The 19,934-nt window shown below is 44.4% G+C and overlaps 1 protein-coding gene across 2 annotated transcripts in view; it reads right to left on the bottom strand.

The window, feature by feature from the left end:
- Positions 1–370: 370 nt before the first annotated feature.
- The window catches only part of FKBP1A (FKBP prolyl isomerase 1A), a 35,809-nt gene continuing 16,245 nt past the window's right edge, over positions 371–19,934 (bottom strand). The window contains exons 4-5 of one of the 2 annotated variants that reach the window (XM_015099799.4): positions 16,026–16,190; positions 371–10,614 (exon numbers count right to left, since the gene is read on the bottom strand). In XM_015099799.4, coding sequence (XP_014955285.2) covers positions 16,062–16,190 — 129 coding nt within the window. In that variant the 3' untranslated portion in view covers positions 371–10,614; positions 16,026–16,061. Of the gene's footprint in view, positions 10,615–12,974; positions 14,057–16,025; positions 16,191–19,934 lie in introns of those variants that run through there. The other variant, XM_027977025.2, reaches the window with a different exon arrangement.

Genomic DNA, 19,934 nt, shown 5'->3' with positions numbered 1-19,934 from the left:
GCACAACGTCCTGCAGGAAGCCCCCTAGCCACCATAGTTCATGTCCACGTTTGCTGTGTCTTGCTCTGGCAAAGCCTTAATACCTGCTGGCATTTCAGACATGGACTTTGGACTTGGGCCAACCTTGGACTTGAACCCCTTTCCTGTCACTTATTAATGTAATCCTGGGCTTTTTCCCTTCCCTTTCTGAACCTCAGTTTCCTCATCTATAAAATGGGCTACAGAAGCCCATCTTGTGGAGTCGAGGTGAAGTTTCGGGCAAAGCCAGGGCTTACGCTTAGCGATTTTCTCACTACTCCCTCCTCTGCAGCATAATTACTGTCATTAATAATCACGAAATAAATCATAAGAATAATGACCAGAAAAGAAATTCAGAGTGGGAAAAGTTTCTTTATTGGACTTCACATATATGTAATTGTAGCAGTGAAAAACAACAAACCAAACCAACAAATATAGTATTACAGTACAAAAAGAGGAAAAGTGATGAAGTAATATTTCTGTCACAGTAATGTCTTTTTCCTTTTTGCAAAAATAAGCAAAGCGTGAACCCGGTGAGTCTGGAGTGTGATCTGCGCGTGCAGTGACAGCTGGAGGTCGGGCGGGCCCTGTGGCTGCCTCTCCCGGGCGCAGCGCTGTCACTGCTTCGTCACCTTGGCTGTTCGGACTCAGGGGTGTGCGGAACACCGGAGGGCACACCAGCTGTGTCTGGAGTTGAGTTTAACTGTTACAAACTGTTACCAAACTGGAAACGAATGCCTGTAGTTGAGTCTGGGTGTGTGGGGGGAGCCAAGTGTATAATAAAGTTCTCTGGATTAACTTCCATGTAGAACACGGTGTTTATTACAGGAAAAGTAGTTTTAAACTGTGCTAATAGCCTGTTATTAAAACTTAACAGTAACCACAGTGACCATTTAGAACCTAGACTCGCAAAAGATTTTTACCAGGAGGAGAGAGTTAATCACTGACTTGGATTAGAACGGCTAGCGCAGAGTGATAATAAAAAGCAGGCGCCTTTCAGGGGTTTCATTACTGCTTCTCAACTCTCTACAGAAAATACCCCTCTCACAGTCCACACTGGGAAGCCTCCCTCTGCCCACCCTCGACACTTCTCTGTACTCATTTCCAGGTAAGTGTCATTTTGATGATCACTGCTAGATTTAACCACAGGGCATCCCCAGAGAGGGGTGAATGAGGGAAGGAGGGAGGGAGCCATCGCCCGTGAGTCCCAGGCCTAACTCATTATAACAACCTGTTTGTGTCACACCCCTCTCTGTGCTTCAGGGCCTGGGTTATCCCTCCCCTGTGTTCCCGGACCTGAGCCTAGGCCCGGCGGCAGAAGCAAGTGGCCACTGCGTGCCTGCTGCATCCCTGGGTATCTCTCTAGATGTCAAACCCACGTTGGCACAGCCTCACCCGTTGTTACCTCCCCTGCTCCAGCTGCCTGGCTATCAGTAGACCTGGAACATGCTACAGTGTGGACGGTGACTGGTTTTAATTTTGCATGATTCCATCTTCTCTCTTCTCAGAATATCAATTGCTTCTTTTAAAAAGTTGTTAACAGCTTCCCTAAAGCAGAGGTCCCTGACCTCCAGGATCTAAGGTGGAATTGATGTAATAATAGAAATAAAGTGCACAATAAATGCAATGCGCTTGAATCATCCCAAAACTGCCCCACCAACCCCAGTCCACAGAAAAACTGTCTTCCATGAAACCGGTCCCAGGTGCCAAAAAGGTTGGGGACTGCTGCTCTGGAGTGTGCAGTATGTCTACAACTAACCCAAGTCCGCTTTCTTTTACATTTTTATTTATTGACGGACAATGGACATATTGATATAACATTACATTACCTGAAGGTGTACAACTTAATGACTTGATACTTGTTTATAAGTCCACTTTTGGGAGTGGTCCCAATTCCTCCCTCCAATCCCTTATAACATTGCTGCCATTCAATTCACTTTTCATATGCTAGAATCACCCTGTTCACTGTTGCTATTATTACTTTGGACAAAGAATTATCTCTAAGATTAGGTAGGTATACAAGCAATGAAGAGTGTATTTTACCTTCATTTCTTCCTTCTCAGATACCTTCCTTCCTTCTCAGATACCTTCTTTATGTTGATCTGAATTTCCAATTGATATTATTTACCTTCTCTCTAAAGAACTTCTTTTAACACTTCTTGCAAGGCAGGTCTGTTGTTCAGTCGCTCAGTCATGTCCAACTCTTTGTGACCCTGTGGACTGCAGCAGCCAGGCTTCCCTTTCCTTCACTATCTCCTGCAGTTTGTTCAAACTCATGTCCATTGATGCCAGTCTCTCCCTTTCTTCCTGCCCTCAATCTTTCCCAGCATGTGTCTTTTCCAATGAGTCAGCTCTTCACATCAGGTGGCCAGAGGATTGGGTTTTCAGCTTCAGTATCAGTCCTTCCAATGAATATTCAGGATTGATTTCCTTTAGGATTGACTGGCTTGAACTTGCTGTCCAAGGGACTCTCAAGAGTCTTCTCCAGCACCATAGTTCAAAAGCATCAGCTCTTTGGTGCTCAGTCTTCGTTATGGTCCAGCGCTCACATCTGTACATGACTAGTGGAAAAACCATAGCTTTGACTAGATGGACCTTTGGCAAAGTGATGTCTCTACTTTTTAATACGCTGTCTAGGTTGGTCATAGCTTTCCTTCCAAGGAGCAAGCTGCAGTCACCATCTGCAGTGATTCTGGAGCCCCGGAAAATAAAGTCTGTCACTGTTTCCTTTTTTCCCCCATCTATTTGCCATGAAGTGATGAGACTGGACGCCATGATTTTCGTTTTTTGAATGTAATAAGTATTAAGCCAGCATCTTCACTCTCCTCTTTCACCTTCATCAAGAGGCTCTTTAGTTCTTTATTTTCTGCCATTAGGGTGGGGTCATCTGCCTATCTGAGGTTATTGATATTTCTCCCAGCCATCTTGATTTCAGCTTGAGCTTTATCCAGCACAGCATTTCGCATGATGTACTCTGCATAGAAGTTAAATAAGCAATGTGATAATATACAGCCTTGACGTACCCTTCCCAATTTGGAACCAGTTCATTGTTCCATGTCTAGTTCTAACTGCTCGTTCTGCTTGTTCTGTTGCTGCTTGATCTGATACAGGTTTCTCAAGAGGCAGGTAAGGTGGTCTGGTATTCCCATCTCTTTAAAATATTTCCACAGTTCGTTGTGATCCACACAAAGGATTTAGCGTAATCAATGAAGCAAATAGATGGTTTTCTGGAATTCCCTTGCTTTTTCTTTGATCCAATGGATGTTGGTAATTTGATCTCTAGCTCCTTTCTCCTTCAGTTTTTTGTTTGTCTGAGAAAGACTTTATTTCTCCTTCATTTTTGAATGATAATTTTGCTGGATACAACATTTTAGGCTGGTTGTTATTTTCTTTCAACACTTGGATATCTCACTCCACTCTCTTCTTGCTTTCTTGGTTTCTGATGAGAAAGCCCAATGTAATTTTCATCCTTGTTCCTCTACAAGTAAGGTGTTTCCCTCCATACCCATCTTTGGCTTCTTTCAAGATTTTCTCTTTGTCCTTGGTTTCTTGCAGTTTGAATATAAAATGCTTTGGCATTGATTTTTTGGTATTTATCCGGCTTGGTATTTCTTGAGCTTCTTGAATTTGTGGTTTGGTGTCTATCATTAATTTTGGAAACTTTTAAGTCATTATGACTTCAATGCCTTACAAGTCATTTCTTCTCTCTTCTTTCTCTTCTGGTTTTCTCATTATGTGTATGCCAAATGTCCCACACCTAAATGTCCCACACCTAAATGTCCCTTGTGAAGTGAAGTTGCTCAGTCATGTCCGACTCTTTGCGACCCCATGGACTGTAGCCTATCAGGCTCCTCCGTCCATGGGATTTTCCAGGCAAGAGTGCTGGAGTGGATTGCCATTTCCTTCTCCAGGGGATCTTCCCAACCCAGGAATCGAACCTGGGTCTCCCGTATTGCAGGCAGATGCTTTACCGTCTGAGCCACCAGGGAAGCCATAATTCGTACTTATTCTGTTCTAGTTTTTTTCCACTTTGCATTTTTTCCAGGTTTATTGAGATAGAGTTGACATACTGGGTAAGTTTAAGGTATAAAACGTGCTAATTTGATACACTTACATATTGCAAAATTATTACATTAGTTATCTCCATACCATCACTTTTTTTGTGATGAAAGCATTTAATAGCTACTCTCTTAACAATTTTCAAGAACATAATACAGTATTGTTAACTTAAACACCATACTTTAGATCCCCAAACTTATTCACCTTATAACTGGATATTTGTACCCTTTGACCAATATCTGCCAATATCCTGAGCCCCAGCCCCCGAAATCCACCATCTTCAGTTCAGTTCAGTCACTCAGTTGTGTCTGGCTCTTTGTGACCCCATGAGCTGCAGCACCCCAGGCCTCCCTGTCTAAAACCAACTCCCAGAGCCTACCCAAACTCATGTCCATTGAGTCGGTGATGCCATCCAACCATCTCATCCTCTATCGTCCCCTTCTCCTCCTGCCCTCAATCTTTCCCACCATCAGGGTCTTTCCAAATGAGTCAGCCCTTCACATCAGGTGGCCAAATTACTGGAGTTTCAGCTTCAACATCAGACCTTCCAGTGAACACCCAGGACTGATCTCCTTTAGGATGGACTGGTTGGATCTCTTTGTAGTCCAAGGAACTCTCAAGAGTTTTCTCCAACAGCACAGTTCAAAAGCATCAATTCTTGGCACTCGGCTTCCTTTATAGTCCACCATCTTACTGTCTAGAATTTGGTTTTTAGTGCATACTATTTTAGGATTGTTATGTATTCTCAGTTTGGGGTTCACTCAGCTTATCTTAGGACTGTTATGTCTTCTTAGTTTGGGGTCCACTCAGCTTCGTAAGTCAGTAAATTTATGCCCTTTTACCAAATTTGAGGATTTTCCAGTTATTATTTCTCTGTATTTTCTGCACTGCACTCCTTCTTCTCTCCTTCTGGGACTCCAGGGACATCAGTGTATCTTGGTGCTGTCCCATAGGCTCCTGGAGTTGTTTGTTTTTCTCACCTACTGTTTCCTTGTTTGGGCTGCGCGGTTTGTATTGGCCCAACTTCAAGTTCACTGTCTCTTTCCTCTGTCATCTCCATGCTGCCACTGCGTCCATCCAATGAGTTTCTTATTTTTGTATTCTTTAGTTCTAAAATTTCCATTTGGTTTTCCTTTATATTTTCTATTTCTTTGCTGAAACATTTTATCAATTATTTCTCTATTTCAAGAGTGTTCACGGTTGCTTGTTGATCCTTTCCTTCCTTTGCCCTTTCCTTTTTTTCTTATGATGACTGCTTTAAAATCCTTGTCAGATAATCTCAACATCTATGAAATCTTGATATTGGGATCTGTTGATTGTCTTTTCTCATTCCAGTTCAGATCTAGTAATATTTGATTTTATCCTGGATTTTTGGGTATTATGCTACAACAATCTGTTTCCTTTAAAATAACCTTCTACTTTAGTATGCCTTCAACCTGTTTCAGTTCAGAATGCACATTATGGCTCACTTCTGTGGTTTGTGTTTGAATGTCAATTTAGTTCCAAATTCAGTGCTATTTTGGTCTGCCCTGCTAGTGTGCTACCCAGAGGCCAATCTAAAGCCATGCAGTATTCCACATCATAGTTCAGTTCTCAGAGATTTTTCTATGTTAATTTCAGTGGGTTTAATGCATAGGACACTTGAATGTATGCCAACTTCATACACAAATTAAAAGAATCTCTTGCTGTAGCTCCTCCTTTTCCGTAACCCTCCCCAGCACTCTGGCTGTGAGGAGGTGAGTGTTGCCTCTGTTACCTTGGCTTCATGCGGAGCAAGGAAAGCAACAGGGCCTCCACCCTGCCATGGAGTGGGAGGTGGGGAGGGTGGGGTGTCCCCTCTGATCACCTTAGTGCAAGGTGGAACTGAGACCATTTGCTGTGAAGAAGCCTGGGTGTGTCTGCTGGAGGACAAGAGGCCACATGAGAAGATTAAGATCCTAAAATGACATGCTGAAGCATAGCAATGTAATGTAAAATTCTTAAGAGTAGCTTGTTATTTTCTACTAAATTTTTTTCTTTAGAATTATTTCTATATTTAGAGTACAAGATTTTTTTCTATTTTGTACAAAGAATTTCTCTCCATTATGGTTCTTTTCTTTATGGCATTATGATACAGAAGTTTTATTTCATTTTTAGGTGTTCACATCTATTATTAATTTCCTTTACATCTCTTGAGATTTTGTTTCTTAATTAAGCAGGTTCTTTCCAAAGATTTACTTTAATCTTATTTTGTAAACAAACAAGCAAGAAAACAAAAATCCCCTAAAAAACAATGGGATCGACTGGTGCAACATGATGGTAACTGCAGAAGAGCGAGCTAGGAGTTTGAAATAGTTGTCTCTATGCATGGGCTAGAGTGAGGAGGGCCTGGCAGAACAGTGCTGCTTTTCTACTGGGACTCTCCCTCACGGCTCTGCCTGAAAGCTACGCTGGTGCAATGTCCTGGACCTGACCACTTTCTTACTATCCTCATTTTGCCAGTCTGATCAAGACCCCTGGTGGTTCAGATGGTAAAGAATCTGCCTGCACTGCAGGAGACCTGGGTTTGATCCCTGGATTGGGAAAATCCCCTGGAGAAGGGAATTACTCCAATATTCTTGCCTGGAGAATTCCATGGACAGAGGAGCCTGGTGGGCTACAGTTCATGGAGTCACAAAAAGTCAGACACGACTGAGAGACTAACACTTTCCCACTTTGCCTCATCTCTGGCCTAACCCCAACAGCCAGCCCCTTGGTGCATGCTTCCCTGCGTACCCCCATTTCAATTGTCTTTTGCTGTGAAATAAACCACTTCAAAACCAGTGTATTAAATCTCACAGTTCTTTGGTTTTCCTGAGCTGAGTGAGGTGGTTCCTCAGTGTATGTGATGTTGCTGGGGCTCTGGGCATCTGTGGGCTCAGCTGGATGGAATGAACATCCAGGTGGCTCCTCAACCTGACTGGCAGTTGGCTGTGCCCCAGCTGTGACTGTGGGCTCAATTCTCCTCCAATAGGGCACCTCCACAGAGCTTCCAAGAGGAAGGCAGTAGAAGATGGCAGTCTTCTTAAGGCCTGGGGTTTCTGGTCTCAGTATATCCATCCCACTGCCTGCTAATGATACAGTCACAAGGCCAGCCCAGACTCAAGGGGAGTAGAGGAACCACTGGGGGTCATCTGGGGAGACCAACTACCATGATCTCCTTCAATTTTCCAGTTTCCAGAGACATCACTCCCCTGCTGAAATCTACAATGCCATCACCATGCTCGCTATATGTAATGCTAATACCCTGCCCCTCACACCTCTGCCCTCCCCATGTGGTCTGTTTTCCCAGCATCCCTAATTCACCACGCCTCGGAGCCTTTGTACTTGCTGTTCCATTATGCTAACAGTTTTCCTCCCAGCGTTCAATTGGCTACTCTGCTGCTCTCCTCACTGCTGTCACCTTCTGGACACCTGATGCTGTTGATTTGTTCATGTTTTGGGTCTCCAGTAGAATGCAAGGTGGAGGTGCAGGTGGAACCTTTTCTCTTCCTTCTCCTGTACTCACTCCTAACACCTAGAAAAGCACTGACCACAGCGATGACATACCATAAACATACTCTACTCCGTGGTTAACTGAATTTTGCTTTTCTGGCAGCTCAGATGGTAAAGAATCTGCCTGCAATGCAGGAGACCCAAGTTCGAATTCTGGGTCGGGAAGATCCCCTAGAGAAGGGAATGGCTACCCACTCCAGTATTCTTGCCTGGAGAATCCCATGGACAGAAGAGCCTAGCAGGGATACAGTCCATGGGATCACAAAGAGCTGGACACAACTGAGCAACTAACACTTTTAAACTAACATTTCCCTAAATCTTGGGCATCCACTACTTTGAGAAATACACAAATTAATTCTAAATTAATTCAAATTAATTCTAGGAAAAACTACAGTGGTATCTGGCAGACAGATCCAATAAGGACTACACACTCAATAGCAAATAGTTCCACCTTCCTAATAAAAGCCAACAGCTGCTTTCCTGTACAGGGCAGCTGCTGCAAAGCCCAGCTCCTGATGGTCCGTAATCAACCTGTCCCATGCACGTGGGGAACTCAGGAAACTCGTAAGACCCACTCTGGACAGAAGCCAGGGGAGTGCTGCCTTTGGCATTTTAATTTTAATGCATTTTTGGTGTCAGATGTCCCTCATTAATTCATTGCATTTAATTGGGGGCTAAACAGGAATCCCTAAACTCTGCTTTCTCAGTGGTTCCTGAGAACCCACTTCAGTCCAAGGGTATCAACCAAAGTGAATCCACATTTATCCAGGAAGCAGGTGCATGCTGAGGGCAGAATTCTTAGACACACATCCCACATGTGTCAAAGACAGATCTAAGTTTAAGACAAATTTAATAAAGCCTGTTTATTTAGAAACCTGCTGCAAGGGAACTCCTGCCGTCGTCTTCGCTTCTGCAGGGGCTCAAGTGTCAGGGGGTACATTTTATTGCATAAAACTGAGATCTGTTGTTCAGTTGCTCAGTCGTGTCCAACTCTTTGCCACCCCATGGACTGCAGCACACCAGGCGTCCCTATCCCTCACTATCTCCCGGAGTTTGCTCAAACTCGTGTGCAGAGTCGATGATGCCATCCAACCATCTCCAGGCTCTGTTGCCCGCTTCTCTTCCTGCCCTCAATCTTCCCCAGCATCAGAGTCTTTTCCAATGAGTTGGCTCTTAGCATCAGGTGGCCCAAGTATTGGAGCTGCAGCTTTAGCATCAGTCCTTCCAATGAATATTCACAGTTGCTGTCCTTCAGGATTGACTGGTTTGATCTCCTTGCTGTCCAAGGAACTCTCAGCACCAGTTGGAAAGCATCAGTTCTTTAGTGATCAGCCTTCTTCATGGTCCAACTCTCACGTACATACACGACTACTGGAAAAACCACAGCTGATCTTTTTCTGATCTTTATATTTATACAAAGATCTTTATACTGATCTTTGTCGGTGAAGATCTCTTTTAATATGCTGTCTAGATGTATACTAATGTAGTTTCCAATTGGAAAACGTTCTGATAGGGCAGGTTTGTGGCGTGAAGGAGAGAGCAACTGATCTTCCAATGCATTTGGCCATCCTTGGTTAGCTGCAACAGGCCAAGCAAGCACTCTGGGGACATTTCAAAAGAGGAAGGGGTGGAGGGTGTGTGGCCAGCCATTTCCTGGAACAAGTAGGGGCTGGTGGAATTCTTTTTTGCAGTCACACTGTCATCCTGCTTACTGGGGAGCAGAGGAGGTGTGTGGCTGCCAAGGCCGCATACAAACTGTGAAGTTCCTCATGTGATCACCGAATTTTATATCAGTACAATTTTGTTAGCGTTAGAAGTTATCTTAAAGTTCACTCGGTCACTCTGACCTACTATGCACTCCCCAAATTCCACCCCAAATCCACTCAACAATTGGAAAGACTCATTAACAGGGTAGATCGGTGTCTAACCTGTGGCAAAGGTCAGAAGCAGAATTAGTTCTCCTGAATCTCAAGACTGTAAATATAACCACGTTTCTCAAGAATAAAACAAAAAGGAAGGAAAAGGAAAAGAAAGTCAGTGGCAACATGAACCAGTTCCAGCTGGGCCTATGGTGCTTGTGTTTCTTTATTATTTTTAATAGACAGTTTTTATTGGGCTGCATGGGGTCTTCGTGGCAGCACATGGATCTTCACTGAGGAGCACTGAGCTCTCCAGTTGTGGTGGCTGGGCTTCAGAGTGCTGGGCTCAGTTGCTCTGAGGCATGTGGGATCTTGGCTCCCCGACCAGGGATTGAACCTGCATCCCCTGCATTGCAAGGTGGATTCGTAACCACTGGACCACCAGGCAAGACCCAAGTCTTGCTTGTTTAGTGAGAGATCCGGGATACTGTTCTGGGGCTCAGAGGGAGCCAGCACTGGGGGAAGGGTGATACGTCTCTGGTCCAGTCCGGTCAACTCTCCACAGATCTACTTCCAACCAAGGAACATGAGGGAAAAGAGGGTGAGCGAGAGGGCGTCTGGAAAAAGAAAGTGCTCATGTTTTAAGGAGACCATGGAAGTGACAGCCCACATTCTGCCGTGCAACATGGGTGGGGTCTGTTTTTGGTGTGTGGGAGGCTTATACATCTTAACCCCACCAACTGAATGTCATATAATAATCTCTTTTGACCCTACGGCCCTCCTTCCACTATTTTATCCTATAGAATCAAGGTATTTAGGGAAGAAAAAAATTACATGTTTGAAAAGACATATTACTTTTTAATAAATGCAAAACATTGGAAATACCTGAAGTACCCAACAACAGGATGTCAAGAAACGTGGTGGAAGCCTTTGAAGTAGCTTTCCTCCCTCTTGTTACTGGATGTTCCATCTGCCCATCCACCCCCATCCCTTTCTTGGTTGTCTCCACCATCCATTCTCTTTAAGCCACTTCACAATGATTGACCTTGAGGGAAATTGACAGTGAAGATGATTCTTGTGCAGAGAAATGCAGATTTCATCCAGTGGAATTTAACTGATGGTGAATTAGCTCTGTGGATACTGGCCAATTCTGTCGGTCTTGTATCTATTAAAGAAATTCATTTCAGGATTCCTACTTGGCTTATTACTAAAACATCTTACTGAGTCTCCAATTAATTAACAACTACAATCTTTAACATGTTCATTTCATACTTGAATCATGATTTTACTTTCCAATAAAGTTTATCCTTTAACAAAATGGTTAAGGGAAATTCCCCAGCAGACTGGTGATGAGAACTCAGCAATTTCACTACAAGGGCCCAGGTTTGATCCTTGGTCAACTGGGAAACTAAGATCCCACAAGCTGTGTGGCATGGCCAAATAAAAAAAACAAAAAAACTCCAAGGTGGTTAAACTTAGTATAGTCATTTGATTTTATTTACAGCCCTCTTAAAATAGTTACAAAGACTTTGTAGCAACATGGACACATATTCCTGATCAAAAACATTCAGTAGGGAAAAAAACCAGAATGCAAAATTTGTGCTAGGTTGTAATTAAAACTCAAAATGACAACTCCCTAGGGAAACAGAGGGGAAAGAACTGAAACCTGATTTGTTAAGAGCTGTGGAATCTCGGGAGATTTTTAAAAAATCTTCACTTCTTGTTATTCTGTTCTCTGCTATACATTAAAAGAAACAAAGAGCCTGTGTGAGTTTTTTCATGCTCAAATTGCCACTGTAACTGCCACGAATTTAGTGGCTTAAAATAACACAGATTTAGCTTATAACAACACAGATTTATCATCTTACTGCTCTAGAGGTCAGAAGTCCAAAATGGGTCTCACAGGACTAAAACCAACTGTTGGTGGGGTTGGTTCCTTCAAGCCCTGGGGAGGATTTTCTCACCTTTTCCAGCTCCTAGAGCCCACGGCCATTTCTCAGCTTGTGGTCCCTGCCTACATCTTCAAAGCCAGCAGTGCAGTATCTTCAGATGTCTTTGTTCTCACATCTCTGACTCATTTAAGGACCCATGTGATTACACTGAATTCTCCTACACAATACAGGACAATCTCCCCACATCTAGGTCCTTCCTGTAACCACATCTGCAAAATCCCTTTTGCCACTTAAGGTACTCATGAGCTCTGGGAATCAGAATGTGGACATCTTTGGCGTCCATGGTTTTTCTGCCTGTCACGGGTAACTGACCCTGATCCAGAGGATTTCTTTCATCTTGAAGTTCAATGAGAACTAAAGTTTCCCGATGTGTCTGAGTACAAGGAGATATAGCCTAAGATGATACTGAAATTAAACTCTGCAACAGGCAACACTCTAGTAGAAAAAATTTAAACAATTGATGCCTCTGGGGGTGGGATGGGGACTGGCTAGGAAAGGGCACAGGGGAACTTTCTGAGTGATACTCTATATTTTGTAAACAAATACTAAATCCTAATGATATCGAGGGGATACTGCAGTGATGTTTGCCATTTATTCTGAAACGTGACTAAAGGGACAGGTGAGTAAATAAATGATAAATAGGTGTACAGTAACATGTTCATGGTAGAATCTAGGTGGTGGGTATATGGGTGTTCACGATAAAAACCTTTTGTTGTTTGGCTTTTTTAAAAATAAAAGAACTATGGGGGATAGAAGACATAACCCTGAAATAATATTCTGGTGATTTAAATTAATAAAGGGTGGGAATTCTTTGGCAGGCCAGTGTTTAGGACTCTGCTCTCTCTCTGCCAAGGGCCCAGGTTTGATTCCTGGTTGGGGAACTAAACTCCCGTAAGCCCTGTGGTGTGGTCAGATTAGCAAACAAACGGATGGCTGGATGGATTTGAAAAATCATTAAGCAAGTCCTTGAACCACCTATTTAAAATCAAAGGCTCTTAACCAGGGAAGTTTTGGAAGGTGTCTAGAAAGGAGTGGGACACCATAATTTTTGATGTCCATGATAGGGGAGGAGGGGAATACTACTTAGCATATATAAGGCAGGGCCAGGGAAGCAACTTGACAAAAAGCTCCACACCAGGCTTCACCAAGGAACACCTGCTTAAAACCCAAGTCTCCCCTTTGTAACATTTCATCCATTTGTTGGCAGCACATCTCCAAAAGGGTTGTGGCTCAGCTCACCTGTTGGCACATCCCTGAGTTCTCGGCTACCCCAGGAAACCCAGCACAGAGCTCTACCTAGACTTCACTTTTAATGAACGTCTGATGATGGGCGAGGGGGAGGCTCCCTGACCATCTCAGCCTCACCTCCATAGTTCACTCCATGGTGAAGATGCAAATCTACTGCCCACTCCCTCCCACCCCCGCCAAAGACCACTGGGGCAGGATGTTCCTGCTGCAGTTCTGCTAAGACACAGCCTCCGACACTACACCCCCACCGTCATACCCCCAACCCCGTTCTCTCGCATAAAAGGGCAGGGGAAGGTGCCTGAAAGTAATCACCATCACACAGAGCTGAGAAAAGCCAGCATAAAGCACTTTTATTGCAATAATAAAACTTGAAACTCATGTGTAGTGCAGGGGGTGGGGGTAGGCTGGGGGAGTAGGCAGCAATTTCTCTCACCAAATCACTACACAGGACAGCAAAGGGGTGAGAGGGGGCAAGGAGAAGCCAGGAAACTCTGAGATCAGCAGGGGGAGCTGAGCATCAAAAAACAGGAGATGCTGAAGCTGTGATGACCAGCATCATTTTCTTAAGACAACACTCAAGGATTTGTCATGATGGCTGGGCTTTCATGGGTATTAAGTGTCTACAAACAGCACCTTCAATTTAACTTTCGATTAAAGTTCTTAAAATTTAGGAAGTAGAGCTTGGATAGCTATGCGATTACAAAAATCCTGGATATCCATTAGAAAAACCACAGGATGGAAAAAAAAAAAGGCCAGGCCATGAAGGTTTCAGAGGTCCCTGCTGGCCTGGGGAACAGACATCTGCAATGTCCAACATCTCAGTGAAAACGATCTGCTTTCAAAAGGCAGAGGGTCTACGAGGAGGGTGAGGGTGGGGCAGTGGAGGCAAAGGCTCTCCCTCTTCCCACTGCAGTTTTGGGTAGGGCTTTCAATTCAACCCGAGGACATCTCTCAACTTGGAGAGTAATTCGGCCCTCAAAAGCGCCTCGAATCTGCTATGGCTTTGCAGCGCAGCAGCAAGAACGTTTAATATATAATAGATAAAACTTTTATCCAAAAAAATAAAATAAAATAAAGATTCTTGCACCCCCCCCACACCAATTCCTAGTCTAAAGTTAACCCATTACTTGTGCTGTTAATACTTGACTAATACTTAATTGGAAACCTAGATCCAAAGGACTGAAACTCAATCTTCACCCCAAAACAAAAACAAACTGAGTAATTTGAGGTTTATGGCATATAGTTCAGGTCAACACACATACGAGGAGAAGGGGAAGAGCAAAGCCGGTGACAGAACACATTCAGTCTGGGAAGATGCTTATACAAAGAGTGTAGTGGAACGTCGGGAAGAGCTCCACATGGACTCGCTGTGTGCGTCTGGTGGCGCCAGATCCTTCTGTGGCACATCTGTCGGGGACAGAAAACCCGTAAGTCCCAGCAGCTCAATGCTTTCTGTGTGGGGAAGGGACCGCCACAGGCTGTTGCCACACCATGTCCCTTCCCCAACAGCTGTGAGGTCAGATCTGCCTTCACCCCTCTGCTCCAGCTGGGAAGGACCCGCTGGGCTCGGGCTAGGTTCCCAGGTGAGCAGCCTCCTTCCTGTACACCTTAGTGGTGGTTTTAAACCTAAGGTTACATCTATGTTGCTGAGGACAGCAGGAGGGGCAGAGCCCACCAATATGGCTGACAATTCAGATCCCCAGTATCAGTGGGTCTCCAACCTGGGGGCTTTAAAAACACCTGAAGGCTTGGACCCCACATCCAGTGACAGCAGTTAACTGGTCTGGGGGTGGCCTGGGCATCAAGAGTCTTAAAGCTTCCCAGAGACTTTAACATGCACAGCCCTAAGCCGATTTTTCCTCGTGTCAAACGGATTGAGAAAATATCTAGTCTTCATTCACTCACTCGAACCTGACTTTTTGGGTCTGCCCTTGAGCTTTCCCTCAAGACCTTTGCAAGAAGCTCTGAACTGTTCTATGGCAGTTTTGGGGGGAGGTTGAGGCCAGGGTGAATCACAGCCATTCAGCCCTCTCTCCCCTCCTTCCCTTTCCTGTCCTTCCAGATTTACAGAAAGCCTATTCCCAAATCAGGATAACGCCAGGGCTCCCTTTGATACATTTATGTTCAAAGGACTCAGCATTCTAGGGCAGGGACGAGCTCTATCAAGTGTCAGGGTTTCCTCCTGGAAGGAATGACAAGTGAAAAAGCCGGAGTCCTCAAACCTGACCAGGCACGGATGACCCAGGTGTTTAGGGATCAAACCACTGAGAGGAAATAGCTTAAAAAAAAAAAAAAAAAGCTCCTCTACCTCAAGACAAAGTACTCCATAACACGCTGGCAGCCACTTACTACTGTTTTCACCTGGCTATGGCCTTCTGGTTCCAGGAGCACGAGGGGAGCAAATGCAGAGATCTGGGGTCACATGGAGGAGAAAGGCACGGCAACCCACTCCAGTATTCTTGTCTACAGAATCCCCCGGACAGAGGAGCTTAGCGGGCTATGGTCCATAGGGTCGCAGAGTTGGACACGAATGAAGTGACTTAGCATGCATGCATGAGGTCATGTGGAAAGATGTCAGTGTTCACACGTTTTATGATTCTACTACTCATATGAAAAGTAAGTGCTATTAGAATATTGAGTTGGCTTACCTAGAAATAAAGGAAGAGGAAGGAAAACAAGTCCAGGAAGGGGAAGCAGGAAAGGGTTCTGTCCTAATCTGTCTCTGTCTGGATGTGACCTTGAGTAAGGCCTCTTTCTCTGGGCCCCAGTCTCCTTACTTGTTGGACAGAAAGGCTCACTCAGGTCCCTAAGATCCTCTCCGGGATTGTCTGAGAACATCCTTCACACTTCATAAGCATCCTGGGCCTCATCTTTAAACCCACTGATAACAAGCTGGCCTACTGTCCTTGCGTGTCCTGGGCTTGCTCCGAGGCAGGTGGCCCAGGTGGTAATGTCCCATTCATACCTTTCTAACAGGCAGTGAGAGGATGTGTGAATGAGGGAGCTGCACAAACTCAGCAGGGCAAGCAAAGTCATCACCAATCTTATTTCTAAAGAACTGAAATGCTGGCACTAAAAATTTGGTCTGTATTTCCAGTTTCCAACCCAGTTTTAGTTTATAAGTTACATATAAAAATACTTCACTTCAACAGCTACTATCAGCTGCTCCATCCCTCTGAGTTCTTTCAAGAGCACATGCCGTCCCTTTCCAAGGTATAAACTTGTAACAAAACTCAAAGTATGGTTGATGGAGGAAGAATATAAAGGAAAACATCCCGAGGCATCAAGGTTCTTTCTGATGCCCATCAAGCACTGGGCATGACTCGGGAGGAGCAAAGGTAGTTAGAGAAAGGTTCTTTAGTATTAAGTTCCTTACCCAAGAATGGGGAGCTCAGGGAGGAGGCCACTCCTGTCATTCCAGTTTTAGAAGTTCCACGTCAAAGATGAGAGTGGCATTTGGTGGGATGATGCCTGGGTGCCCAGTGGCACCGTAGGCATAGTCTGGGGAGATAGTCAGCTTGGCTCTCTGACCCACGCTCATCTGTGAAAAGAACAAGGAAGAATGGCAGTGCTGGATGCACTCCCCAGCTGTTCCCTTAAGCAGCAGGGCTGTTGACTGGGTGCTCCTTGGCCAGGATGGTGTGACTAGGACATTCTGGTGACTGCATGGCTGCCTGGGCACTGGGCACCCTTTGTGAGGACGTGGAGGCAGGCAGACAGGCTGGATGAGCCCTCCATCTGGCTCCAGGGACTCGATAACTGATAAAAATCCCTCTTGACTCCCAGAATCACCAGGCTCTCAATCCTTCTGTCCTGGTCCCACTAATCCGACTCTGGGCAGCCAACACTATAGACATGTCACCACCTAAGCCCTCCAGTGGCTTGTCACTAGAAGCATCTATACTACTGCAAAAGGAGTGCTTTGAACAAAACTTTACTTTAGAAGAAAACACACAGAAAGTAATATTTAAGGCAGGCTACTTTTCTGCAATCTCTATATTTATACTCAGAAATGTAGAAAAAGTAAAACAAGCAATAAGATTTTCTGGGGGTACCAAGTACCATGTACCAATTGTATGAAAATAGCATGCTACCAATTATACAAAAAAGAAAAGTATTTATACATAGTTGTACCTGCCTGTATAAACATGAAAACATTTTTGGAAGAACACAAATAACACTAGATTTTTCTATGGGGAGAGCAGAGGATGGCAAGAAAATTTTCACTTTTTAAAACGTATTTGTAGCTTTTTCATTTTCTCATCAAATACAAAATGTCTATTTTCCGAACAGTGAGCAGGTTCTCTGCTCTATCCCCACTCTTTACCTATCTCTTTTAAGTCTCCATGTCTATTTCCTCTCACCAAATAGAACTGGAGATTTAACCAGTGTGGATAGAGGGATTTCTGTCTCTTTTTCAGAATATGCTTTACTCTACATCCTTTGTAAAAGATCACTGATTTATCTCCAAATAAATGGCTTAACCGGAGAAGGCAATGGCAACCCACTTCAGTACTCTTGCCTGGAAAATCCCATGGACAGAGGAGCCTGGTAGGCTACAGTCCATGGGTTCACTAAGAGTTGGACACGACTGAGTGACTTCACTTTCACTTTTCACCTTCATGTGTTGGAGAAGGAAATGGCAACCCACTCCAGGGTTCTTGCCTGGAGATTCCCAGGGACGGGGGAGCCTGGTGGGCTGCTGTCTATGGGGTCATGCAGAGTCAGACACAACTGAAGCGACTTAGCAGCAGCAGCAGCAACAAACGGCTTAACTTTCAGGAACTGCCTTTCCCAAGGATCTAGATTTTTGTTCCTGCCTGACTAGACGTTGGCAGTACAAAACAGAGGATCCCTGTGGCTCCCTTTCCTTTGGATGCCTCTCCAACTATACGCGTACCTCTCCATGTGTGCACGCCTGGCTCTCTGACCCAGTCCAAGTGATGGTGACTCAAGAGAAAGCTACAGGCTTCTTTCCTACAGCACCCTTCAGAAATTGGGACATGCTGGACCAAAGCGGCAAAGACAGTTGAAAGCATATGGTTTAATCTAATAAAATTCAAAGCAATGATATCCTTTTACCCAGCAATTCCACTTCCAGAATCTGCTAGCAACTCAAATGCCCACTGCAAGGGGTGTGGTTTCACAGTGCAGCTGTACCATTCTTCTTAGCCTCTAGAAAGAAAACAGTGGCCTTAACTATACTAACATGGAAAGATGTCCAGGACACATGGTTAGATGAAAAAAGCAAGTTGCCAAAATAGTACATGTGCCAGGACTGAAGACCTATAAGCACAGAAAACTGGAACAGTATCAAAAGAACAGGAGAAGGGGCGAAAGACAACCCTTCCTCCTGTGCTTTTAATGTATGTCCTAAAGAAATATTATATGGAGGAGTTCATGCTCTATGCAGGTCTCAGACCACCCAGACTTCCCACAAGCACCACCACTGTGACTGACTCAAAGCAGCCTGGCTGCAGGGGGAGACTGGGCATCCCCCTAACACTTCATCAGGCCTTCCTAGCCTGGGATGGGAAGTAGGCTGATAACACCAGCTCAGTGGCAGCGATGGCTCCTGGGACACACAACACAATGATTGTTCCAGTGCTGGAACAGCCACAGAAGATGAGCCATGGGGTGGACAATGGTTGGCATGGGAGATGGGGGTGAGCTACAGAGCCAAGAGCCTATCAGACGTCTGGGGTGGGAGACAGGACAGAAAGGTACAGTTGGAGAGGTTTCCAAAAGGAAGTAAGCCACAAAGATCCTCTCCGTTTTCTATTGCCGACTCCCAGCCAGGAAGGAACAAAGATCTAGACACCTAAGAAAAGCAGTTTCTGAAAGTTTAAGCAGTTTATTTGGAGGTAAATCAGTGATATTTTATAGAGGATGTAAAGTGTATTCTGAAAAACAGAAAAACAGAAATCCCTCTATCCACATTGGTTAAATCTCCACTTCTCTTTGGTGAGAGGAAATAGACTAATTATCCACCATGGCAGAGCCTGATTATAAAGCTCCCTGGGTTGTAGGCCACAGTAAACATCCCTTTACCTGGTTAGTGCCAAGAAAAAAATTCCTGGGCTTAGCGCAAGGATAAAATCCAACTGAAATTTGGCAACCCTGGATCCCTTATTGTCTACTGGGAATTTCATAGAGTTGGCAGAACAAAAGCTGTTTACACAAATGGGGAGGGGAGAAGTGAAGAAATAGACTTAAGACAAACAAAATGACTTTCTCCGTGAGCCTGACCTCTCAGAAGTGGTCTGACACAACATGGTCAATAATAAGACAAATACAAATTAGAACCACACCAAGATAGTGGTTTCACTCATTGTGTCCTGAAGCCAAAAGTTTTTAACAACACACTGTGCTGGAAGGGCTGGGAGGAGCAGGCACCTTCATAGCCTACTGGTGGCAATTCAGTGTAATCCCTACAGATGGCAACATGGCAATATGTCAAAATCCAGTGCACACAGCTACTGAACCACTTGGTCTACTTCCAAGAATCTGCCTGTGGGAACCCCTGCACAAATGCAAAATAAAGTCCATTCAAGATTAATCACTGCAGTGTTGTTTATAATACTGAAATACTGGGAATGACCCAAATGGCCATCAAGAGTGTCCTGGTCAAATAAACTGTAGTACACTCACCTAAGGGGATACAGACATAAGCTCCTTTTACTGTGTTTCACAGACACTATGTTTTCACAAATTGAAGGTTTGTGGCAACCCTGGGTGGAATAAGCTTACCTGTGCCTTTTCCCTCAGCATTTGCTCACCTCATGTCTGTGTGTCACGTTTTGGTAATTCATGCAGTATTTTGAACCTTTTCATCACTACATTTGTACAGCAATATGCGGTCTTTGATTTGCTACCACAAAAAGATTATGACTCGGTGAAGGCTCAAATGTTAGTTAGCATTTTTTAGCAATAAAGTATTTTTTTAATTAAGGCACATACATTTGATCCTTGAACAACATAGGTTTGAACTGCATGGGTCCACTTACATGTCAGTGTTTTTCAACACTGAACACTACATGATCCATGGTTGGCTGAGTCCCTGGATGAGGAATTTCAGGCACAGAGCACCAGCTGTGAAAGTTATGTACGGATTTTTAACTGTTCAGGGGGCAGGGAGGTGGGGTTTGGTGTCCCTACCCTGCACTGCTCAAGGAACATCTGTCCATTGTGTTTTAGGCATAATGCTATTGCACACTTAATAAACTATAGTGTAAACATAATTTTAATATGCACTGGGAAACCAAAACATCCACGTGACTCACTT

This window comes from Ovis aries, chromosome 13 (genome assembly GCF_016772045.2).
Source record: "Ovis aries strain OAR_USU_Benz2616 breed Rambouillet chromosome 13, ARS-UI_Ramb_v3.0, whole genome shotgun sequence".
NCBI classification, from domain to species: Eukaryota; Metazoa; Chordata; class Mammalia; order Artiodactyla; family Bovidae; genus Ovis; species Ovis aries.
Note: the sequence above shows the minus strand (reverse complement) of the source record. Positions and strands in the feature narration are given on the sequence as shown.